This window comes from Centruroides sculpturatus, unplaced genomic scaffold (genome assembly GCF_000671375.1).
Source record: "Centruroides sculpturatus isolate CEXI.00-Female unplaced genomic scaffold, Cexi_2.0 scaffold1360, whole genome shotgun sequence".
NCBI classification, from domain to species: domain Eukaryota; kingdom Metazoa; phylum Arthropoda; class Arachnida; order Scorpiones; family Buthidae; genus Centruroides; species Centruroides sculpturatus.
Genome location: NW_019385513.1, coordinates 52,825 through 79,957, shown reverse-complemented (window position 1 = coordinate 79,957; position 27,133 = coordinate 52,825). Strand labels below are relative to the sequence as shown.

The window sequence follows — 27,133 nt, the reverse complement described above, 5'->3', positions numbered from 1 at the left end:
CAGTCCCCAATTGATTCAGATAATCGACGCTCTACTGTATATATTTTAACCTCTTCAAGTCATCTGTGATTCATATTTATTTTTTTTTTGGAATCTCTTTTCTTCATTTCTACATCTTCATCGGTATGGCCAAATTTTTGTGTCTGGAAGAGGAGGCAGACATCGAAGAAATTTTTCAGATGTTCTATCGGATGACGAGAATACTATTTTATCTTCCTCCGAATCCATTTGTCTGACAAGGAAATGTTTGGCATGGGACATATTATTCCCAATCGATCTAGTACAGGATCCAGTGGATTGCATGGACTTTCGTTTGAATCGAAGATGCATCTACTTTCAATCCGAATCAGTGGGGTTATAACAAAAATGAATTTTCGTCCAGCAGTATTTTCGTTCTATCGTTTACTTACAAACGGCAATATCTAAACAACAGTGCATGAAACGTATAATACTTTCTGCATTAAAGAAAAAGCATTACTTTCATTCAACAAATCACTGAGAAAGGAAGCATTTGGTGTGATGTGGACGGTATTTGTTTTTTCAGTTCCATATACCGGTAATAAATTAAATTTNGTACAGACAAATATGGGGCCTGTAATGATGGTGCCACCTGTGTCCAAATGGCGGACAATGATATAGTCAGCTATGTGTGTGTGTGTGTGTGTGTACTTAATCAGAAATACAGTGAGTAATTGGTTAACAAACATAATCCATTCCAAGATTTTGTTTGCTATGCGAACTGTTCATTAACTGATTATCAATTTACCATAGGTTTTTATGGGAATTTGATTAATTCATTCTGAAGGACCCAAAAAATAAAAAATATATACTTTTTTACTAGATTTATTTATATGTAACTAGCAGATAAGCCTGGTGTTGCTCGGGCAAAAGGTAATGATAGCAAAGATTAAGATTATTACATTACAGCCAATCTTACCCATTTTCACAGAATGCAAGAATTAGGTTTCTGTTTCCAGACTAATTAGAAAATTTTTAGATGAGTCTAAAAATACGAGGGTAGGCTGAAAAGTAATGCACACATGCTTGTAGAGCATGAACGAAATGATTTTCAGAAGTGCACCAGGTGGAATATGAAAGTAACATTCCTCCTCTATGCGCATGCACAGTTTGAGGTTGTTATGTTCAGTCAATATATTTTGAGAAGCAGAAATATGGAGATGTGTTCTAGTGCTATGTCAACGCGAGTTAAACAGCATGCTGTTATTGAATTTTTAACTGCTGAAAAAGTGACTCCTACTGAGATTCATCGTCGTTTAAAGGCTGTTTATGGTGATGATGCTGTTGATAGGTCTACTGTAAATTGATAAATAATAAAATTTTATGATTGCGAGCCTGGAAAAGCAATAATTGTTGATGAAACATGCAGCAGACATCCGATCACTGCCATAGATGATTACCGTTGCCCTTCATTGCAATGTTTAATTCTTCTCAGTACATACAGACTCTAAAACACCTCCGACATGTTAGAGGCAGCCTGGTGCCAATAATCTTGCAACATGACAATGCTCATCCACACACCTTGCGTGCAACTGGAAAGGCTCTGCAAAACCTGAAGTTTGAACCAATTCCACACCCTCCTTATTCCCCTGATCTTGCACCTTGCAACTTTTATTTTTTTCCTCTACTCAAGAGAGACCTCAAGGGTGATCATTACACCTTGGACAATGAGGTCAAGTCCTGGATTCGAGAAAAGTCAAAAGAATTTTTCAGTGACAGAATGAAAAAACTTGTTATACGTTGGGAGAAATGTGTTAGCCTTAACGGTGACTATGTTGAAAAATAAATACAGTAGAGCGTCGTTTATCCGAATCAATTGGGGACTGGGGTTGTTCGGATAACTTATTTTTTGGATAATTGATTATGTACGAAAAAATATATTAACCTATCCCACGTTGAAATTTTTCTCCGTTGCATGTCGCTTCACATTGAATTTTCGTCAATGTTAAACCTAACAAAAACTTTTTAAAATAATAATCATGGCTATTGTATCGCTAAAAATTATTTTTTTATTTTGTACAAACAAAATAAATTTATTGAGAAATATAAAAACCAAAAAATATATACTTTAGAAGTTGATCAAGTATCAAAAACGTTTGATTCAGCACAACACAGTCCTCAGAAAAACACCACACAAAAGTGCCAGTGCTGCCAGCTAAAACACACACACCAACAAAAAAAATATTGGAGTAGCCCAAGATATAGCCAAAGATTGCAGCGCCACAGCACTAGTGAAAATTTAAATTTGCCTACTGGAATGCTTTTGGTTAACTGAAGTTTCGGATAACCGACTTTTGGATAAACGATGCTCTACTGTATATGATTTTGAAGCTTAAGAATTGTACTTTAATGTACTTTTTGCCCGATCTTGCTATTTGTTTTTGTTCAGGTTCTACAAGCACGTGTGCATTACTTTTCAGCCTACCCATGTATGTTTGATTTTCTGCAAAAACAAAAAAAACCCACCTCTGCGCCTGTAAATCTTGCACGTTGCTTTCTCTTAACACTTCCATTGTTAACATTTCCATTCTTAACACTTTCATTGTTGAAGCCTTAATCCTGTCCCTTTCCCCGTGGGGGGATTTTCAAAAAATCCCTTCTTAGTGTACATTCTCATGACATACCCTAACTGTGTACCAAATTTCAAGTTTCAACAAGTGTGCTGAAATGCTCACAATGAAATGCTCGTATACATGTGCACCACCTATCGTAGGATAAATGTACTATCCATACGTTTCTATATTCAACGGTTGACTCAACAGTGAATTTTCCGTTGAGTCCCTCCGTTGAACGATCTGACGTCACGTTTTGCAGAAAAAAGAAACGCTTTCGTTGAGAGGTCGCTTTTCAAGATGGCTGACTTAAGTAACGAGAAGGTGGCGATTGTGACTGTTTTGTTAATAATTAAAGTAACTCGCTTAACCATTATTCGAATAAATCCTTTTATTCAAATGAACCCATATCTGTATCATTTTTTTTGTATACTGGGTCTTTTTTTAATTAATAATTTTAATTAATTTCTTGAATATTTATATCATTAGGAAGACTTAGCGGGCCAAATATCGATCGTAATCAATTTTGGACAAATGAAAAAATCTTAATATTTCAATATTGACCAAATTATCCAACATAATCGTGCAATCACGTGTTTTATCATATACAGATTGCTCATTAATCTGTCCGCTATTACAGCATCCACAGCAGCGAATGGATAGTTTCTATAAGCGAAATTTACTTTTTCGTGGAAGCCGCCATGTTAGTTTGTTGACTACTCAACGGTCTTTCAGGTCGTTGAAACCGTTGAGCTCAACGGTGAAACAGCGCAGACGTCACTAGTCTCAACGGAGAACTCAACGGTCCATTTAGAAACGTTGTTCTCTCACCGTTGAGTCAACTGTTGAATATAGAAACGTACGGCATGCCAGAAACCATCACAGGAGTGTATTAAACAACTTCCCAAAGTTTCATGGCAATCAGATAAATGGTGTAGTAATGCATGAAGGACAGACATACATTCGTTTTTATATATATAGATAAAAATACACATATACACAGTCTTGCATTTTTATTAGTCATGTTTTTCCGTTTGTGGGGGATTAAAGAATCTGTCCAATGTCAATTGTTTTTCTCTCTCCTTCAGGATTTTTCAGAAGTAATTAATAACATTGTAATTGTAGAGATCCCCAAGCCTATTAAACTCAACCTGGTTTGGATGCCATTCTAAGACTGTTGTTCTGACATCCTCCCACTTCTTCAAAAAATGTTTAATAGCAGATATCGACATTAATCCTCTTTTTCAGAAGAAAACATATCTCGCCGAGTTTCTTGGTGTTCTTCATTCAACAGTTCTTGGCATTCTTCTGTCATCATATCAGTTTCAGGTTCTATTATGAGCTCTTCAATGTTCTTTATTTCTCAGATGTAATTTTTGTTACTCCTTAAGCTGCTTGAGTCTTCTTGATTATACTGTATCCTTCTTAGATGATATTGAACTGTGGCCTACTGTAGACCTGTTCAAGCCATACTGCCCAGCAACATCAGATATCTTCTGCCCAAGATGCAAGAAGAAAACAACTGTCGCAAAAAGCCACACGACAAACAGCTAGCTCCCGCCGCTGCAATCACTGAAAGGTCCCAGAAACTGTCCTTAATATTCCAAAAAAGGGCCACCAAAATCTTGTACACTCAGTAGTGTTCAAATCAGAATCCGTTATAAAAGTACTCGGAAAACAAACCAGAGCCCGCCACACGCAAAACGCCGGACCGTCTAGGACTCGCTGAGTTGCTAGACCTACCACGTGGCTAGACCTACCACGTGGCGAAGAAACAATCCAGTGGAAACAATTTTAACATCTTGACCTGCTATTAAATTAAGGCTGTGTACACACTAGGCGTTTTTAAACGCATGTCGAACGCCGAGCTAACGCGCGTTAGCTCGGCGTTCGACGAGCGTTTAGCGGAGCGTGCGCACTGGCTCGGTTTGGAAATGGATGTGGAAGTGATTGCTTGTGTGTGGCTCCTCTATCGTCGCTATAAAAGACGACGGCAGAGGCAAAGAGAATTTTGGGTGCACCCAATATTACGAGATAGACTGACGCATGAAATGTTTGCAACGTTGTATCCAAAACTAAGACAAAATAAATTCAAGTTTTTTAATTCTTTTAAAATATCTATAAAATCCTTTGACGATGGTTGGTCTCTTTTAGATTTCATCAATAAATAGATAAGTATCAAAATGATCGTTCTCCATTTCAGCACATATATCTCAAAGCGCTCGGCTGACGCCCGCAAAACGCGCGATCGAATGTACAGTAACATGGCAGCACATATATCTCAAAGCGCTCGGCTGACGCCTGCAAAACGCACGATCGAATATACAGTAACATGGCAGCACATATATCTCAAAGAGCTCGGCTAACGCCCGCAAAACGCGCGTTTAACGCGCGCTTGGCCAAAAGCGTGTGTTTGAGTGTGTACGCCTACATAGAACTCTTGGTTCTTTAAAACGCACATTTAACGCGCATTGAAAAACGCCTAGTGTGTACAGGCTCTAAGTTTTTGCACAAGACAAAAATGAATATGATGCATGTATTTGGTAATTTATCAAAGATCAGGAAAATGAGATAAGTAATAATATAAAAACATCAACTATTCTGAGCCACACTTGCATTTTATGTCTCATTTTATGAATTTCATGATGAAACAATATTAATTTTAAAAAGAGAAGACATAACATCTACTGAACTTTGTAATGTTATGAGCAATTTAAAAAGAACTTAGAGTCGTATCTTAATAATCAAATACATACCTTTTTTTTATTTAAGTAACGATGTTCATTATTAGCCAAATTTTTTAAAGTACGATGAGCCAATTCATACTGTTTAGTATTTATGTAATGAATCCAACTTAAGTTGTCATGGCCTTTCAAAAATTGGGTCAATGCATTATGCTGTGAAGGTGGCTGTAATAACAATTTACTGTGTTTTCCTATATTAAACAGAAAATAAAGTTTTACTTCAAATCATTCAATTTTGTAAAACTAATTTATGATTTGTATAGTACTAACTAATCATTATTATTGTAATATAATATAACATAAATATATAAGAGGAAATGAGCAATATAAGGCAATTTTACAGAAGGTAATTCTCATTACAAAAATACAGATACAAAAACAAATTGCTTTACATTATTCATTTCTTCTTGTGATGTTTTTATGTATGATTCTTCTCATAATCTCTTTTTATGAAGTGTTTGTTTTATAAAAGGAAATCAACTGCAACTATTACAAGATAAGTATGCATGTATAACTAAGCTATATGTTTTCAATGACAAGTTCATTGAATATACAATATACAATTATGCAGGTTAGGTAATGATTTTTTGTTTTAGAAATTTTCTACAGGCTATAAGCCATTGTGGGATATATGCACAAATTACAGTAATTTTCTGATTGAATAATATGTTCTAAAAATTTTCTACATTATAATTTAGACCATAAATAGACTTGCTGCCACCTGATTTTAGCAAAATTAATTAATAATACGTATGGGCTATTGTGATATTTTTACTTTCTAATGTGTGAATTGCTATTTTACATTTTTGGTGTAACTAATCCTTTATCTTATTTCTATAATGCACGGTGTTCCAAAAGTCCACATACAACTTTATACTTCAATAACTGAAGATGTATAAATATTAAAACTATGTAGTAAATAATATTTGAGATCCCAACATTTAAATTTTATTATGTAATAAGTTTATTAACATAATACTAAATTATTTTAATTTTTGAATCTCAATAATGACCCCAAATGATGACATTCAAAAATAAAGTAAACTGGAAGCTTTTGCTTGCAGAATTAAAATCAACAACACTTGTTAGAGCAGCATATACTATTCATTATGGCATGTTTATTATACTTTTAACATTTGTATATACTTAATTACTGAATTGTAAAACTAAATAGATTTTTAAAACACCCTGTATAATAACAAATTTATAATAATTATTTTGAAATAAATAACAAATGTGACTTGTAATATAAAAAATTCTTACCTTCATCTAAATACCATTTGAACACAAAATCAGAAAAACCCTAAAATAAAAATTAATATTAATTATTATCTGAAATGTATCTTGAGTTTTAAATGTATCAATTTTATAATTTCATAAAATCTATTTATATTTAAAATTCCATTTAAAACATATTTTTATTGAATATAATGAGAATTCTAAATTTGAACATACAAACCTTGATACATCAAACCAATATTAAAAAGGACAAAAAATATTTATTTTAAGAAATTTGTTATATCATAGATTATGATGTAAAATAAATTTGAATAAATTACTTTTATAAAATAAAGTATTGTCAATTTGTTAAAATTTAAATATGTATATTTTGGTATGTATGCTAAAAAAATTGATCTTGAGTATTATTATTCAGCACATGGAAAAACAATTAGATGTTGAAGAATTAAAGCTGATGCTAACAATACTTATTCTTAAAATCTTTAACATTAGGTAAAAATTATATCCTACTGAATTTCAGAACAACTACAAACATTCTTCAGAGACTAAAAAACTGTTTATGTAGAAACCATTTATGAATGTCTTATCTTAAAAATTTACACTAATTGCAAATTTAAATTGCCAAAAATGAGATGATATGTCCTCAAAACTTTTTGGTGTAAGCAATTTTTTTAAGCTCCTTGTAAAAGATTTGGAATGTTCTGAAATATCTTGGAAATATTTCTTAAATATTTATACATACTTGGTCTGCAAACTGAATCATATATCTGTTCAATCTGTCTTGATTATCTGTTTCTTCACATAATTCAACTAAAATTTTGAAGTCACAATATTTCTCAGCAAGAGAAGCTGTTCTTTCATATTGTCCTGCTTGAACTAAAAAAAAAAAAATCATATAATTAAATATATCAATAATGTAAAGTATATTATTATTTCTCAATAGATTAGAACTTTTCTTAGCAAAGCATATCAGCCATTTTGTATCAGTATAGAAACTTTAGAATTAATAGTTTTTAACTGTTAATAACTTAAGGTTTTGAATGCACCATTAATATCAAATTCTGGTCTTCTGTTTTGACATAATATCCAAATAAATTCCACAAGAATAATTTGTTTAAACTTCTATTTTATATTACTATTAAATTTTTTCAACCTATTACTGTTCCATATGACTTGTAGGTATATCAAGTCTATATTTACAAAATGCTATCCTTAAAGTCTTTGTACAAATATCATTCAATTTCAGTGTATTAACCTGATAGCAGATAACCGATTAAGTTCTGTTGTTTTATTTATAAAATTTTTCCAGATAAATTAAATATAAATTTTTGAAGAGTAAACGTGAAACTTCTGTTTTTTTTAATAAACTTCACCATGTTGTGTATCTTCAATGCATCTTATTCTAATATTGACCTAAACTTTTCTTCTTTGCTTAAAATTATTATATAATTTGCACAACCAATTATAATAAAACTTCAGAATGAACCTTCAGAAACATAAATGATGTAAATAAATATTCATAATCTAATATAACAAAAACTGTTTATTTCTAGGAAAGTAATGAGTAAGAAATGTTTTCTTTAATAAGATGAAATAAAGACTTTTAAAAACATTTAAGATTGAAAAATTGTTGGATTGTTTAGTTTGAGGCTTTTCTTGCATTATCAAGTTCTAGATATAAAGCTTTAAAATTACACTTATGCACAATAAATTCTTAAATTCACACTGCTAGTTATATATAATAAATTACAGGGTAAAGATTTAATTAAATGACCATTGATTTTATGGTAAATCACAGAAAAATGAAAATAAAATGATTTATTACAAAACTGAGTTAAATTCATAAAAAAAAAGAATAAAATTTTAAAGAAACACTTGGGAACCTTATAGAATGCAGAATTGCTTACAATATGGCAACAGATTAGACTCCAATTCTGATGTCATGCTAGCTTTCTGATCATTTGTTTAGAATATCAAAGGATCAAAAAAGCTAGCACTCACATATGCTAATAAGAATATAGAGTGCACCAAAACTAATTATCACAATACCAACACACAGGTAATCCCAGAAGGATAATAATAGAATATGTCCAGACTCCACCCATATATAAAGAAATAGCAAAAAATAGAGGAGTCAAACTTATGTACAGAAAAAACCCATCAATTTATAAACTTTTATGTTATTGTGAAGATCCTGTAAATAAAATGAGAACACCAGGAATATATAGGATCCTGATACTAGATGAAAGATTTAAACGTAATCTAGTATAAATCAGATACACCAACAGATGACTAAATAACATACTGCAGAACACAAATATGACATCAAGAAGAAGAAATGTTCTGGCCATATATGTCTCCAAAACAGAAGTGAAACCTAACTTTGAACAAACTAGCCTGACTAGGCATACAATCCGAATTGAGCAGGCTAAAACACTAAGCTCTAGAAATTTACAAAGCAAGATGAAGAGAGGAATGTATTAATTTTAAGGAAGAAGGAAAAATTTCAAGTGCTTGACAAACATTTTGCAACAATCCAAAAGAAAACCAAGATGGCAGATCTCATTGAGGTATATGTAACATGAGACATATGTAACATGCGTTGATTTATAAAACATATATTTAATTCTGAAAATATATGTAACATCGAATCAGAATATTTAGGCACTTATGATGAAAGCATATATGATTTTTGAACTGTGTTCAAAGATTTTAAAATTTATAGCATTCCACAGCAAATTACAAAATAGAACAAAAACTTGGAGACCTGAAGCAGACTTAAAATTAGGTTGAAAACGTTTGTCCAAATTTACATGAAAAATTAAACTCCTGACGGTTAGAATAAAAGGTTTTTTTTGATGAGTAGATTTTTCTAAATGAATTTATATAAAGTTAGTTTGATTCTATGTATGGAAAGCTAGAACTTCTGTAAATAAGTAATATAAAACCTTCAATGCTTTTTCTAGCAAATTTTCTTCAATCGATCTAGTTCGATTAAAGAAAATTTGCTAGAAAAAGTGTCAAAGATTTTATATTACTTAGTTAGTTTGCTTTTTGCATTAAGGTAATAAAATATAGTTTTCTCTTAATAAAAGTAATATAATACAGATATTTTGCTTTTTATTTACACACATAAAATGAAATATTGAACAGAATGTACAGCTATTATAATTATCTATTTTCACTCATTCACATGTTTAAAATCAGTTGCTGGTATATATGTCAAAATAAGTTAATTCAATAGAATACAAACTGACTTATAATGTAAGCTGATATTTTGGATCCTGAGAATCACATTAGAGTGAGTTCCAAATATATGCTTTTTATAAATTATACTTACATATTGGCAAAATAAGTTTTCTTCGATCATTGATATACTTCTGTTCAACTAAATCATACTCTTGTCTTGTTTTAATAGATTCTAAATGGCATTTATATCCATCTAAAATAATATCAGTCAAATCTAAAAGTTGTTGAAAAATTGTGCCAGAGGTTTGAATATCATCAGCTGTGGGAATACCAAACTCAACACTGATACCATGCTGAAAAAAAAAAAAAACTTTAGAATTAATAGTTTTTAACTGTTAATAACTTAAGGTTTTGAATGCACCATTAATATCAAATTCTGGTCTTCTGTTTTGACATAATATCCAAATAAATTCCACAAGAANATTTATTTACAATATATTTTCAAAAAAATTTGTTCAATAATGGTATCAATAGTAATAATCATTTTAACCTGTTTTGTAAGCATTGTGTAAAGTCCCATAGGCCCTCCTGCTGATGTCCAAGGAACATATTCTGCATTTTTACATTCTTTTGTAGACTTATAAGTATCTGCCTTTGTATGACGAAACTGTAATACTTCTTGAAGCACTTCCTTTAATAATAATTTTAAATATATAATTTTAATGTTGATTAATTATAACTTAATATAAGTTTCAAATACATTTTAATTTAAATATAATTTACTCTTTTAGTATTTAATATAAGCTTATAATATATCTAATAATTTATTTTACGATATATTCAAATCAAATCATTTATTAGCATATTTAAGAATTAATCCTATACAAGAGGAACTCTAAACAGAGTCACAACAAACATAATTTATAAATTAGAATTTGTCTCTGTGAAGATAAAAAAACTTTCCCTGTTATATAAAGGGTGTCTATTAACTGCCAAGCAGACCATATCATTGGATTCTTCTCTAATCTTCTTGGAGAGTAGAATATTTAGTGAAGAAATTATATAATCTTACTATCATAGTAGGTTCCATCTAAAATAGATCCTTGTAAAATTTGTCTTTCAATTTATAGTATGACAATGTAGAAATCCCAAATTGTATTCTAAGCTGTTCATTGCTTGAACATGAACAAATCAGACGATAAACTGAAAATTGTTCTTGACAATTTACACAAATTGTATTTGATATCTAAATAATACCTGTTCACTAATAAATAAAAACAGTTTAATCTTAAATGCATGTAAAATCTCTTAATTTTGTGTGGAATTTGGAAATTAATAATTATTTTATATATTAATTTTATTGAAAATTATTACAATAAAAAACAAGTAATAGAAAAAAGAATAAATTTAATAAAGATAACAACATACCCAGAACCAATAACCTATGTGCACAGAAACAAAAAACTAACAGAAACATTTTCAAACTCCACCAGAGTTCTCTTAAGGCATTATAACAAACAGCTGATGGAATGTCATAAAAACTTTTTTGGAACAAAATGTCTACACTGGTTATCAGTTCTGGGTACATTGTTAACTATATCCTAGTGTGGTGTAGTTCTGTTTAATAAAGATTTTGAATATTATGATAAAATTTGCTATTAAATAATATATCCAATCCAATCCAATCCAAATTACGCTTTATTTGTAATACGGCAATTGCCTGTTACAATGGGAGAACCATAAACTTAAATAATATAACATATTACATAGTATTATTACAATAATATTTTCCTTCTAAATATTTACAAAAGNTTTTTGCATATCTTCGTAGTCTATTTCCGGAGGGGATCTCGGAAAGGGACCTGGATTAGGCTCTATTCCTGCTATTATTAATAGACATATAATCAATTTCAAACATGCTCAATTCGTTATTATCTGAAACTCCAAAATACTCATTATCTGCCTCTAAAATCACCAGACACTCCAACGATACTTTGAAAGTCAAACAAAAGTTCACCAGCAGCGTCGACGATCACAGCGACTCCCCATCATTAAATAATATATACACTGTAATGAAATAATAACAATAAAAATGCATATAATTTTTAACATTAAGTCATAATTTAAACTGTAAAGTCAGTAATCAGGGTGTCCAACAATTTCCAGTTTTGAATTTCCCTGAGATGTACAAGTTTTCCAGGATGAAAACCTGCATTTTTTCCTGACTGACTGAAAATAACTCATGGAAGAAATTAAAAACAGTTCACAGTTTATTGAAACTCACAGTTATAAAGCTATTCAATTAAAAACAGTTCACAAATGAAACTCACAGTTATAAGGCTATTCAATTAAAAACAGTTCACAAATGAAACTCACAGTTATAAGGCTATTCAATTAAAAACAGTTCACAAATGAAACTCACAGTTATAAGGCTATTCAATTAAAAACAGTTCACAAATGAAACTCACAGTTATAAGGCTATTCAATTAAAAACAGTTCACAAATGAAACTCACAGTTATAAGGCTATTCAATTCCCTTTATTATAAAATATGATTAATTCTTTCATATATTGTTGCTTCAAAATGTGCAGAATATTTTATATCACATACAGATTCAACATAACAATTTTATTAAAATATGGAAATGTGAGGACCAGAAATTTTGTGTTTTAAACTAAAATTTCTTGTTTAATAAACTTTATAAAAACGGAACGAGAAAACAGAAAATTAAAAGAGAAAAAAGAAAAATAAAATCAATAAAAACCTCAATTCCCACGAGTTAGGTTCCGTGTTGAGATGAGTACATTTCTGTGTCACGATTGTGTCACCCGTCCCCTCATTGGACCAAGAAGATCGTCATCGCTGACGAAATCGGAGAAAAGTTCGAAAAAGAGGACTCGATATAAAAGGGCCAGGCATGATGAGTAAGGGTGTGGAAGTTATTATTGGTATCTGTGTGCGCGCTCCGATCGTCTACCTCTCGCCGAAAATCCGAACCTCCTCCTCGCCTACAAGACTAGAAGACCTGAACTTAACTGTAATTTTTCTACTCACCTGAAAAGAACTGTTCACCTAAAAAGAACTGTTGGACCTTTTGTGCTGATTTTGGACTTGAGCTCCTACAACCTAAGGTATTTATCCTACCCGTGCACTATTGTACGCTCTCTCTCTCCGCGTAAACAAAACGCGCACCTGGTCATTAATTTGGACTAAAAATTGAATAATAACTCATGTAGTTTATGTATCATATTTTATTCACTGATGTAAACTTAATTTAGATTATATATAAATAAACGGTTTTTATGTTTAAAACTTCTGGAGTGCAGTTTCTTCCGTTTTTCTCTCAGTTCTCCATTCCGGGTCCAACCCTCATACCTATCCGCTCGCGTGAACTTGTGGTCTCTGTATCGACCAAAGGATACAGTAGTGTCATCCTGACGAGGTATCGAAGAGATACCGACCCTATGGTCACAGAAATTAAAATTGACATGTTAACCTTATAATCTAAACATAATACATGTTTTCCAAATGATTCAATTCACAATAAGCAAATATCACAAAATGAACAAAATAATCATACTCTTTATTAATTATAGAATAAAATAACACCTTTCTTTGCAGTTCTTGCAATTGCTCATTAACCTGTTCCCTGGTATTCCCAAGATATTTTGGGCTGAAACATAATGACCTTGACCAGTTGACCCAAGATATCTCATTTCAACATTGGAATGTTTTTGAAACTAGATGTCACTAGTTATAATTTTTATATTAAACTAACTTCCGAAATATAATTTTTTTTGTTCTTACATTTATTAATATATCTATTTCGTTTGTGCAAAATAAAAAAATAGTTTCAGACGGTAAAATAGCCACATTTATTTTTTTCAAACATGTGTAATTTTCGTTAGGCTTAAAAATTCAATGTGGTGGGACACGCAACGGAGAAAAATTTCAACACGCAAATAGGTTAATGATAAAGATAATGCTAAAAAAAAAATGCTTATCATCTTTTTCTTTAGCATTATCTTTCATCATTTCTGCAGCATCACCTTCTCACTACTCTCTTTTTCTTTTCTTATTTCTTCCCATTTATAGGCTACCATAGCTTCCTTGCATCTCTGAGCTGCATTTCAAGTTGCATGGATCAACTGTTTTGGTATATCCAATTTCCCCAAGCCACCAGCTGACATGACTATATTATGTAATTTCCTGTAAGTTACAAATGTTTCTTCTTTTTGATTTTCCATTAAACATTCTTTGTTGATGGAAAATCTACATTCCATATGAGCATTACCATGGGACATTATTAAAATCATCTTCACAAATGTTTCAACTTTTTTTTTTACTTCACCATACTGATGTGGCAGACTAAGTCAGAAAGAATCAAATCTGTCATGCTGTCTGGAGTAGTGTTTAATCATAATCACTAATTCCTGGAGATGACAGAATGATTTTGTATTGTTAGGCAATTTTATCAGCTGTAGAACCATTTATCCAGTTGTTAATCACAAAAGTTTCTAATGTAATATCTAGCGGTTTTTGTGCTCTCTCTCTATTCCTTGCATAAACTAGATTTAGTCATGACAGTCCTTGGTCTACTGTTAATGTTTTAAAAGTGATCTGTGTTGGATAGCTTGTGATAGCCCACATGTTGATCAAATCTGCTAATCTCAGCATCCAAAAGACTTCACATGACTTGTTTAATTACATAAAAAAATCTTGTAAAATTGTGAGAATAGTTGCTTTTATGTGATCCCATAAAAAAAACTGACAAAACCAGACTGAAAAAGTCAAGTTCAGCAAAAACATGTAAGTAAAGGAAACTTTTGAAACTTGTGGCATAAGAATAGTGGAAGCAGATTTGACAGTAAGACAACATGTGAATAAAGTGCATATTACACAGACTACGACTACAGGAAATTTTGAATGAAGCATTGTCACCATAATAATAAACAGGAAAAATAAACATTGGCACAGAAAATAACTTCCAGCTCTACTTTGTGCCTTAAAATCATTACATGTACATTAATTTAGCTGAACATCTTTCAGTAGTATCAGTAGGAAGTTTGGGGCAATGGATTTATGAGTTAATAAGGGAAGGGGTGGGGTGTCCAGGTTTTCTGGTAGTTAAGTATGTTCTTGCAAATATTGTGTTGATAGAAAAATTATTAGATTTGGTTTGGTTTATTTGGTTACAGCAATGCAACACACGAATGATCTGTCAGGGACAGTTGATCCATGCATACCAGAAAACTCCACATGGCCAGTCCATTGGCAATATGCAAACCCATGACTGCTGGTGTTCAGTGGTTTTATAGACTCGGTTATTGGTCGGTAATAACTGCAATTTGAAAAAATTGTAGACCTATATCACTGTCATCCATATGTCTATCTATTCTTTCTTAATCTCAAGAACAGTTAAATAGATGAACATTGATACCAGATATGAAAAGCTTAAGAGCAGTAGACCCAGATTAACTATACACAAATTTCCAGTTTTTACTGGAAATCATGTTATTTTAATTCAAAATTTTCAGTGAACAGAGTTAGATATATAACTGGCACAGCTGTACTGCTAACAGGAAAAGTGTGATTTACAGGGGAAAAACACTACCTGTCACAGTAATGGCATTATGACGTGTAATAGCATGTCTATTTTGTGCTATATCATTGTTGCAGTAATTAAAAAAATTTAATATATATTTTTAAAACTTATATCATTTTTTATAAGAATTATATATAGTTAATCATTTTCTTAGTTTTGCCAATAGACAGTACTAAATCTAAAGCCAGCAAATCAAATGTAGACAGAAATTAATTGATATATAGAAATCCAATCAACATTTCAGGCTGGGATGTATGGCATTACATTATCTAGGTTAGAAGTACGTGAACATAACTGCCAAGTTTTGTAGCAATTGGTCAAATAGCCTAAGCATATATAGTGAACAAACAAAGAAACAAGCATCCTCATCTATACTAATATTATAAAGAGGTAATGTTTGTATGTATGTATGTATGTATGTATGTATGTAAGTTTGTATGTATGTAAGTTTCTTTGCAGCAGGTAATCTCCGAAACTACTCATCCGATTTCAAAAATTCTTTCACCAATATTTAGAATGGAACTTCAGGGTGGACATAGGCTGTATATTATTCCGTTAAACATTCATATAAATTAAAAGATATAATCTAGGTTAAGGCTACGACGCCCTAAGTTTGCTTTTCTGTGAGGCATTATGCTTTTCTGTGCAAATGAACTAAAGCAGATCATCTTCTATCTATCTATATAAATAAAAATGTAATGTTCGTTTGTTGCTACTGATTCCTTTGAAATTTTGACACAATGCTGCATTCAAATACGCACATGTTTTTATATAATATACATGTCGAAATTCAACCCCACTAAAGGGAGATGGTTAGGATTAAGGCTTATGGTAAAGAACTCTGCTTCTATTTATACTATTTTAGATGCGGGTTTTTGCGTTTTTGATTGCGTTTTAATAGGGTACGTCAAGAGAATGTATACTAAGAAGAAATTTTTTGAAAAATTCTCCCCCACAGTTGAAGTGTTATAATTTTATAATAGATACATTTTGCGCCACAACAATGTGTGGTGGGGTCTGCTAATTTATATATATAGATATCATTTTTAAGCCTCTTTTTATACCTTAGTAAATTAATCATATAGAATATAGAACCAGGGTGGCCAAGCTCCTTAATAGTCCGAGCCATTTTTCAAAATTTGAAATTTTTCGCGAGCCGCAATTAAATACATATTAAAAAGGTATGCAAAAAATTCCAGATTACAAATTATATCCATAGCAAGAGTGATACAAATTGTTTCTTCCAGAGCACAATGTCAGCTGTCCATTGCAATGACAGTTTACAAATTTAAAATCGGTCTGGAGTTGGTCGATAACGGACGATTACGCCACTGTTTATGTTCGTTCGCGCAGTTCTCGATGAGTCATATCGTTCTTAACTTGGACGGAAATGAAATTTGTTACAACATTGCACTTAATCTTTCATATTTGTTGTTAGTAATTTAAAAGACATTTTGAAACACATACGGAACGATAATAATTTTTTAAAATATAATAACACAAAAATGAAAAAGGAACTTGGGTACATTTATCGAGAGCCACAAATAATCCTTCAAAGAGCCGCATGTGGCTCGCGAGCCGCAGGTTGGCCACCCCTGATATAGAACAACAACATGCCAAATGACTGCCATATAAAATTGAGCTACTTCTCCCTAATTATCTTAAATCAATTTCTTATTTGTTACCACTCTCTAGTGACAAATTATTTAGAAATTAATTAATAATAATAGCATATTACTAATATATCAGCTTTGAGATGTTTATATATGAACAACATTTTTACAACCTTCATTATACAACTAATACATACATACATACAGTTGACCCCCTTATAACACGGGTTCCTATAATTCGGATTCCTATATCATGGCGAAAAAATTGCGACAGTATTCGTACAAACATGCCAAAAAAACTTGTATAATTTGGTAAAACGTCATCACTGACTAAAAACCATTTATTATTTAACGTCCATAAAAATTATATTTATATTAATGATGTCTCCAAAGTTCAGCAAATTTTTCGCAAAAAAAAAATAATTTAATAGGACACACACAAGCGCCATTTGATGACAAGCTCCACGACGAAAACAAGCTTAAGCAATGGCAAATGGTGCACGCTCGGTAAGTAATCCTACAATTTCTTGTTTATAGCATAGTTTATATGGATTATTCCCAAAAAATTATACATATTTTGGAAATGTTGAGTCGAATTAGTCTAGAATCAATTAATTTTATGGAAGAAACCTTTCAAACAGCCGTAGTCCATAAACTGCATATGTGCCGAACTGTGACTGGCTGTAGAAAATGGATTTATAAAAACCAGAACGTATCTACCATGTTATAGAGGGGGTAAACTGTATGTACAATAGTTTTAAGAATAAAAACTTGTATTATTGTAGTTATGCTTTAATACAAATGATTTATCTCCTACTGAATCATATTAAAGTTGAATGATAAAAGGTGACAAAAACAAATCATTTTTTAATACATGTTACCATTTTGAACTTTCTTTTATGAATTACATAAGAAATGTAGTGCATTCACTTACAGATTTGCCTCAAATAATACAAAACTTAGTTAATCAGGGTTCTACTGTACTTTCCATTGCAGTAGTTAATATATCAAAAATAAAAATAAAAATAATGTTTATATTTTAAATAATCTTACCAAGAATATCTGATTAACAGATGTTATTATATTGAAAATATCTGAAGCTGTGATATCTCTATCTAGCTGTGCTTCTTCCCATTTGATTAAAAATGGAAATATCTCATTTATGGCAGAAACCTAATAAATAAATGTTTGCAACTGTTTACATGGAATAAATATTATATGATTTTATATTCATTTTATTATGCTACTTCATATTATTATTCAAAATTTTATGCAATGTTTAAATCAATTACATATTTACAATCAAATAAATACATAAATATTTTTAACAAATTATTAAAATATATAATTGATATAAATTATAAAACATAACATAACATATGGATAATCTGACATAATCATTAAAAATGTTACTTGGCAATAAAAAACATCTTGATATGTTAAATTCCCAGCAACTTCACTTTTCCTATGTATTAAAACTGACTTTATTGCTTGTTCTAGCATTTCATTATACCTTAAAAGAAATTAATAAAAATTATTATTAAGTCAATAACAAAAAATAAATAACATTAAATTAATTTGCATTAATTAGTTCTCACTTGATAAAATTCTAAAAAAAAATTATTATTATTATTATTATAAAGTTTGTTTGCAAATTGCGAATTCAATTCATTATAAAATATTATTCAGTCAAAGCTGTTTATAATGAAGAAATAATCATAACTTGCTTGGTGTAATGTATTTTAATATGACTTTTATAGAGTAATTTATTACAGTTTTCAAAGAGGTGAGCAATCTTTTAAACTGTGCATTCCAAAATTGCTTCATCTATGATGCAAAATTTTCTCTTATGCCCACTAAAATTTCTGAGAGCATATTATTATTTAGTCTAGTGACAGCTAATGCAAAACAAAAGCTAGATTTAACAGATTTTCTGCTAAACTGACAACTCTGCTTGTAAACTGCTGGGACAGATTTATTGGAAAAAGGATATTTGTTTCATTTTCTTATTACTTATTATTACTAAAACAGTTAATAGTACAGAGTATTTGTTTTTTTATTATACTTTTATTTAGTATTGCTTTACTTTGATAAAAAATTGTATTTTATTAACCTGTAATTGCTTATTACTATGCATTCAATATCTTAAAATTACAGCAATGCTTAAATACAGTACAGTATTTGAATCACCCAACCAATTTTTCCATTACAACTTTAGGATGAAAATTTCATTAAAATGTTTTAATGAAAATACTTTATGATAAACCATTTTAATGGATTTATCATATTGAGTTTCCACTGTATTATTAAATTTCACACTTTATATAAATATACATTGTAAATAATATTTTAGAACAAAATAGAGAATTTATTTAATAATAAAATTAATTCATTTTACAATAGTTGTTAATGTGAAAATATAATTACAAAATTTATTACTATACATTTTTGTAATAAATTGCTGAATTCTTGTTAAAATTATTTTACATAATGGTAAATAAAAATACCAGAAAATGAAAATTTATACTAAAAAATTAATTCTGAATTAAAATACAGTACAGCACCTAGTATAATTCATTAAGAATTCATAATTATATTCTCTAGTGCTATATATAAATCTAATCAGATCCAATTTAGATTATAGAAAGAATTCAGAAAATAACATGCAGTCTCAGAAAAAGCAGTTCTTTAGAATAGAAATTTTAACTTTCCTAAAATATAATTTTCTATGTAGATACTATTTTTGAAAAATACAATTGCAGATTTCATTTTTATATACAGACGATTCCCCCTATAACACTATTGACTATTCCATTTTATATGAATTCCATGTTGTACAAGCCACTTAGATTTTACATATACATGGGCCGTTCACATCCCGACACACGTATTTATAAAATCTAAATGACTCATACAACATGGAGTTCATATAAAATGGAATAATCAAGTGTTATAGGGGAGTCGACTGTAATACAATTGAAGATTTAAAAACATATGACATAAGTTTTCAGCTGTATAGAATACATATCTTTTTAATAAATAATATATTATTAATAAATTAATCTAATTATTATCATTAAATACTAATTTTAGAACTACATCATAAATTCTTATTGGAATAAAATTATTACATGAGATCATGTTTTATAAAATTATGATAAAAAGAATTGATTATGATAAAAATGTTAGATATGTAATTATATAAGAAAAATTTTAATTATAAAATGGCATATGCCAATATTCAAACATAAATCTAAACATACCTATTATTTTGATGAAATGTTCTCAAATATAGAGCAGCTACTAATTTCTCAACATGTTCACACAATAATAAAGTTGTATACATTGATATTCCTCTTATTTTTACTGTGGTTAACTAGTAAAAAAAATAATAATAAATATTAAAAAAATATCTAATATTTAAAAAAATTTAATTTAAGTAATTTGTGTTTATTATATTATATATATAATAATGTTGTAACTATTATTATTTTAAAGGCTGAATAGAGACAGAGGTGATAAAGACATCAGCCTAATGTTCTTTGAAATAAATTTAAAGGATTAATTTATAACTAGATTTATACATATAATAACAACAGTAAAATATTTTTTTTCATTTATCTTCATTCAAATATATTTTGAGAAACATGCACAATATCTTTCTAGTCTATTAAATAAAAAATAATAATAATAATAATCTAAGGTTCTAAAACAACTTAAAGAATTATGAAATTTTATTACCTTATCCCACAATTCAACAGATTTGATGAAATTAACAAAACAATCATGAGCTTTAATTTTATCTTCCAGCTGATGAAGTAAAATAAGTGAAGTTGATATACTAGAAGAAGCTAAAATAAAGCAAATTTAACTGCTTTAAGAAGAAGAAAATAATAATAATAATAATAATAATATATATAAAGTTATTCAATAATAAAATTTGAAATATATTAACTATTATTATTTCTCTAAAATATATTATTTATTAAAAAAATAGACAAAGGTTTTGAAAGATATTAAATATTTAATAATAAAATAAAAATTTTTGTTTAACTTAAATTATGCAATTCCATAAACTAAATTCCCATAACTTCCCCATATAAAATCCACAGAAAATTAATAAACAAAAATAAAAATGCTATGTAATCCACATCACATGCTTCACACCTCTAAATTTACCATTGAAAACATGTCAACTCATAAGCAGTTTAAAAAAATTAGTCTCCCCCAATTCCATTTTTATTTTCTCATTCCTTTTATTTCCATTAATAATTCATTGTAGATGTAGTTATAAAATATGTAAGTCTCCTAAACTGTTTTAAGCATTGAAAATACAGGCTGGACAAATGTATCACTGTAAAAAGTGTGATAATTTGTTATAATTACTATGTATGAACAAGATAATAAGAATCGATAGTATAGGAAAACATTTGCACAAAAGAGTTGGTAAAAAAGGTCAAATAGAATATGTGTTTCATGGTTATCTAATTCAACATACAGCATCTCAGACAAAAGTATAAGGTCAATACTATAATACACATCCTTGGGATTCATCAAATAACAATAGGGAAATCAAGAAAGAATTTTTACACAACTCTAGCATTAACCAGGTTAATTTAACATCAATTATCACTCAGTACAGGAGCAAACAGATAGCAACAAACATGCCAAAAGATAAAGAACTGTCTAAGTTCAAAAGAGGACAAATTGTGAAAAGGAAACAATATGGAAAAATGGAAACACAAATTGCTGCTGCTACAGGACATTTAAAGATTGTTGTGAACACTTTCCTACAAAATTCAGCCATATATGGAACAAGAAAACAGTGAGGAAGACCACCAGTGTTAAGCAACCATCAGAAAAACCAAGCAACACTTCTTGCGCATTATGACAAATGATTTTCTTTGAAAATAGTGGCATGTTTGAATCTTCAAAGTCTTAGATTTCAACAAAATATCCTCCTTTAACTGCAGTCCACAAAAAAGCATGTGAAAAGTATCCTCCTTTAACTGCAGTCCACAAAAAAGCATGTGTGTCATTTGCTCTTAAACATCTAACCTTTGATGAAAAATAGAATGACATTGTCTTCTCAGACAAAAAGTTTAACTTAGATGGATCAGATGACTTCAGGAATTACTGGCATCATACCCATGACAACAAGCAATATTTCTCAAGCATCAAATTGGAGGTGGATCAGTGATGATCTGGGGTGCATTTACTGCCAATGGTGCTCTATCAATTGTAATGATAAGTATATGAATGACTTCTTCATTGCTTAACGATTATGCTTACAGAACATTTGTTATTACAAGCACCACTATGTACATCTGGCAAATAGATTTTTCAGCAGGATAACACTCCATAACATCAATCCATGAGCAACAATGAGTGGTTTTTGGCAAATACCATTACTGTTCTAAATTGCCAGACTTAAATCCCATAGAAAACCTTTTTGTTCCTCCCATTGATGATGTCTATTAACATGTTTATGTTAACGGTCATCATTAATTCAACAAAAAAAAAAAGGAAGTAACAAATGCTACACAAAATTCATAAGAGAACTTGGATAAGTTTTTTAAAAACACTCACAATGTCCACAATAAACAGATTGTTACAAGTGCTACATAAGAAAAGTGCAGTAATAATTTCTAAGGTCTCAATCAATATTTTGTGAGGAAATTTGGTAAATTCCTGTTTTGACCTTATGATTTTGTCCACGATGTTATTTGTTAATTTGAATAAAAGATCACAATACAAACCTTATACTTTTTTTACCTTAAAATACTTTAAAATAATTATTTTAAATTGATTTTTATAGATGAAATTTAAGTATAAATTTTTTTACATATTAAAATTTAATGCAGAGTTTAATACTAAAATGAAAATAATTATAATAATTATTATTATGTGGTGTTTTTGGAATATATAGCCATGTAGGATATACCTACTTGGTGTATATATTGATACCTAGTGCTATGCTGGACCGAAGTCAAGGCATAACTACAGGAAAATGTTTTGTTTCCATGTCATTTCATACATATTTGTGTTTAAGAATTTCCTGATAATGTGATATGTGTTTAATATGGCAACCTTCTGTAGTGTGATGTATGTGCTTTTGTGAAGCCCTAATGTTTCAAGATTTTTACGTAATGTTTGTGCAAGAAAGGACTAGGGACACAATACATACTTAATCTATTCTCAACAGATACTTTATTTTATGGTCAAGTTCTAAGTATTTATTAAATTTTTCAATGTATGTATTTTGTATCTAGTATAGCTATGTCTATGGTGTATGTGATTTTGTTTTCTTTGTCAAAGAATGTGATATCTGTTTTGATAAATTGCTTTATCTGTGAATATGGCATGGTTATAATACATTTTGTGTGTGTTGTTTTCTATGACTGTTTGAAGAATGTATTTGTACTATGGTTCCTGAGTGCATGGAAGTTTGTGTTGCAGGGAAGCTTTTAATGTATTATATTTGCTATTTCATTATGTTGATTTTTATAATCTGTTTAAGTTAAAAGCATATAATTATTATTATTATCTGTGTAAATTAAAATAATTTTATTACCATCAGGAATAGATTCTGCCCAACGTGGATCAGAAGCTGGATAATCATCAATAAATTCTTCACTCATTGTAATCACAGCTGTATCTAAAACAGAAGTGGATTCAGAAAAATCTACAGATGACTGCATAACTAAATTATTTATAATTTCTTGGCTTTTGACCTAAAAATGAAAAATAAGCCATTATATTAATTTCAAGACATGTATTTTGTAATAAAAACTGTTTTCATACATTTCAATACAAACAGAACAATAATAACATATTAAACATAATGAATTTAATAGTTCTTACCAAAGTTATTACACTAATATTTAACTTAAAAAAAACTGTCTTATGATGTTATAAATATCAAAAATAAAAATAAATAAATAAGAATAAATATCAAAGAAGAAAACAACTTAAAGTTTTTAATTAAAATATATATACTGCTAGTATTTTCAATAATACATTATCATCTTCATCGACTGCTTGAAACACATGATCTCAAATGTTGCAATCTTTAAATTCAAAATTATATAGGATGTTTTACAAACAAAATTGTGTAAGATATAATAAAAACACATTACATTTTTAAATTTAAAAGCACATTCACATTTTTCATATGTAAAATTGTTTTAATTAAAAATTAAAATAAGAAAGCAATAATATTTCAATGGATACTACTGTACTTAAAATACATATAGAAAGCTTTTCAGAAAATACTATTTGGTTTGAGAATATTAATGCTAATAACAATTATTTAAGCACTTAATAAGTAATATCCATTTAAAACTACAAGCCAACCATTGCTGTATGTCAATGAGCTAGAAATCGGGCTGTTGTTTGTGATATCCAATGTTCCATTTAAATATTATTGCTTTCATATTTTAATTTATAGCTATAACAATTGTTTATCTAAAAAATCAAATATGATTTTAAATTTAAAGATGTAATATTCAAGAACCAAGCATCTGATTTGAATATTATTTTCTTGTTTGATATTTATTCTTATTTATTTATTCTTGTTCTTGATTTTTATAACACCATATGACAGTTTTTTGTTAAACAGTACTTTATATTTGGTGTGCCATTATAGTCTAACTTCATTATATTATATATGTCTCTATTATGTACTATTATATTTGAGAAAGGTCCTATGTAAAAAGTTTAAAACTATTGCTTCAAAATAACTTTTCACAGGTATAAAAACTTATTTAAATAAAATTAAAAAATAATATAAACTACTTTTTACTTCTAAATTGCTTTTGAAAATGCATTTTAAAATCCTAATGTAAACAAAAGTACAATTACTTTTAACATAAAACTATTTAAAAATCTATATGACATATTGATTTTATTTACTACAATATTACAGATTTTATTAAAGCAATGATATAGTTTGAATAAGCAATTCAAGTTCTAGTTACTGAAACATCTTTTGAGACTAACAAATAAAAAATGATTAAAAACATTAAAAATAAATAAATCTTTAAGATGTACATAATTTTCTACCATATGCAATTTTTAAAAATAAACATATAATTTTATATTATTACAGAAGATAAATACATTTTATCAAGTTATTATTTCTAAAAACTTACTACTCCATCTTTATAAAACAGCATTAAAGCACGTTTCAACAGAACAATATGATTATTCTTCCCTCCTTGCAATTCTGCCTGAAAAATAATTTTCCATAAATCAATAATAAAAATTAAAATAATTTATTATTTTAGCCTTGTACAGGTGCTCCCCTACTTACAAACAGGTTAGGTCCCCAAGGTTTTGTTCTAAGTCAAAAACTAACATAGAAAGTACATTTGTACAGAGAATAACAATTAGTATTTGATCCTTCAATGTATTTAATGTTTATTGCTTATTTACCTGCTTGCTACTTCTTAGTATCAGCAGTTTCAAATATGGGCTTTTGTCATCTAATGTACTTAGTTTAGTTTCCACAGTAAAAGAGTGGCATTTCTTGCATTTATTTTCATTGCTAGATTTACTATTACATTTTGGATGCATTTTTGAAGAACTAATCATAAAAATTCATAAAAATTGCCCAAAAGAGTGAGAAATGCCATTATTCCAAAGTTACCAACTTTGACACCGCCTCATGAGCAGCAAATGAATCAGAACTTGCACAAAAATGAAAAATGACTATATTCAATAGAAATAATCTCACATTATTTATTACTGGTCAAAGACTGACTTCCATACCACTGCACGAGCAACAACAGAATTTCACAATCTGTGCAAAATGTAAATTTTAGACGTACAGTAAAATTGTTCTTAACTCTGAAAGTTCATAAGTTGAATATTCATAAGTAGAGGAGCACTTATATAAGTAAAATTAGTATACAAATTTAATGTTAAAATTCCAAAAACTTTTTTAGTTAACAATATATTATTAAAAAGTAAAATATTGTACTTTTTGAAATATTAAAAATATCCATAAATTACATATTAATTAATATATATAATTAATTAAATTAATTAATTATATTAATTAATATCCATAAATTACATATAAACAAATATAATTTCTATCATTGTAGAATATTTTGTTATAAAATTTCATTTAATAAATTTGATAGATGTATACAAATATTATCAAAGTGAACAGATTTAATAGTAACAATTACACATAAAAGAAAAATTCACAATAAAAACTATAAAGTTCAAAACACAAAGAATAACCTTTTCAAATATTTTGATCAATGGACAAATGTTTTCAGGTAACTTTATAGTTCAACATCAGGTCTACTCACAACATAAACATAAATTTCTAACATTCTACTTTGAAACATCATAGCATTCCATAACACTTTTTATAAATTTAAAATGTCCAGTATTCATGTTTCTGCACATTTAAAATTTCAGATTTTATAAAAATTAAAAATTGTATAAATTATATTCAAACATCTTATTAATTTTCTAAGTTAATATATAAAAGTATTGAATGCCTGTACATTCTAAATTTCAAATTTGTAAAAAGCATTACAGAATGCTATGGGCTCTCTTTGAAACTAAAACAGTTAAACAACACCACAGCATACTTTTTAGGCATAAATATATAGTTCAACGAGGGTCATATCAAAACTGAAATATATTACAAATCTGGATACCAGCTTTAAATCATCACGGCAGACTCCATTGATCTACATATTCATAAATATCACTATCTAAACATCTTATGTGCATAGACGGTGACAAAATAAGATAATAAATTTCTATAAATTTATTTAACATCAATTTAAATTTGTAAATATTTATACTAAAAAAGTGGAACATGAATTTGAATTTCATCATCATTCCAAATTTTGAAATATAACTGTTGTCTTCAAATGACTCAAAGCATACCTATCATTATGTTGGAAACATTTGTCTTCATTAAAATGAAATCCTGCTAATGTTAAAACAAGGTTTATTGGTGTGCTGACTTAAAAAACAATCTATGTTAGTCTTGCCTATGTCGACTACAACTTTATCAAGTGTGTAACCCGAGCCTTGTGAATCATTAAAGTGTGAAAGATTGTGAATGGAAACTGTCAACAAAAATAATCACAGTCACTATCTTTCCATAAAGATAGGGAAAAAGCATCTTCATATAGACAGGGA

At 29.1% G+C, this 27,133-nt stretch overlaps 1 protein-coding gene across 1 annotated transcript in view; it reads right to left on the bottom strand.

The window, feature by feature from the left end:
• The window catches only part of LOC111639691 (nuclear pore complex protein Nup133-like), a gene marked incomplete at its 5' end in the record, with an annotated part of 90,776 nt that overhangs the window by 12,109 nt on the left and 51,534 nt on the right, over positions 1-27,133 (bottom strand). Inside the window, 11 exons of the mRNA XM_023385611.1 lie at positions 5,327-5,505; positions 6,578-6,617; positions 7,296-7,429; positions 9,894-10,095; positions 10,293-10,433; positions 18,014-18,133; positions 18,374-18,473; positions 20,224-20,336; positions 20,702-20,811; positions 23,535-23,694; positions 25,114-25,191. Coding sequence (XP_023241379.1) covers positions 5,327-5,505; positions 6,578-6,617; positions 7,296-7,429; positions 9,894-10,095; positions 10,293-10,433; positions 18,014-18,133; positions 18,374-18,473; positions 20,224-20,336; positions 20,702-20,811; positions 23,535-23,694; positions 25,114-25,191 — 1,377 coding nt within the window. The remainder of the gene's footprint in view (positions 1-5,326; positions 5,506-6,577; positions 6,618-7,295; positions 7,430-9,893; positions 10,096-10,292; positions 10,434-18,013; positions 18,134-18,373; positions 18,474-20,223; positions 20,337-20,701; positions 20,812-23,534; positions 23,695-25,113; positions 25,192-27,133) is intronic.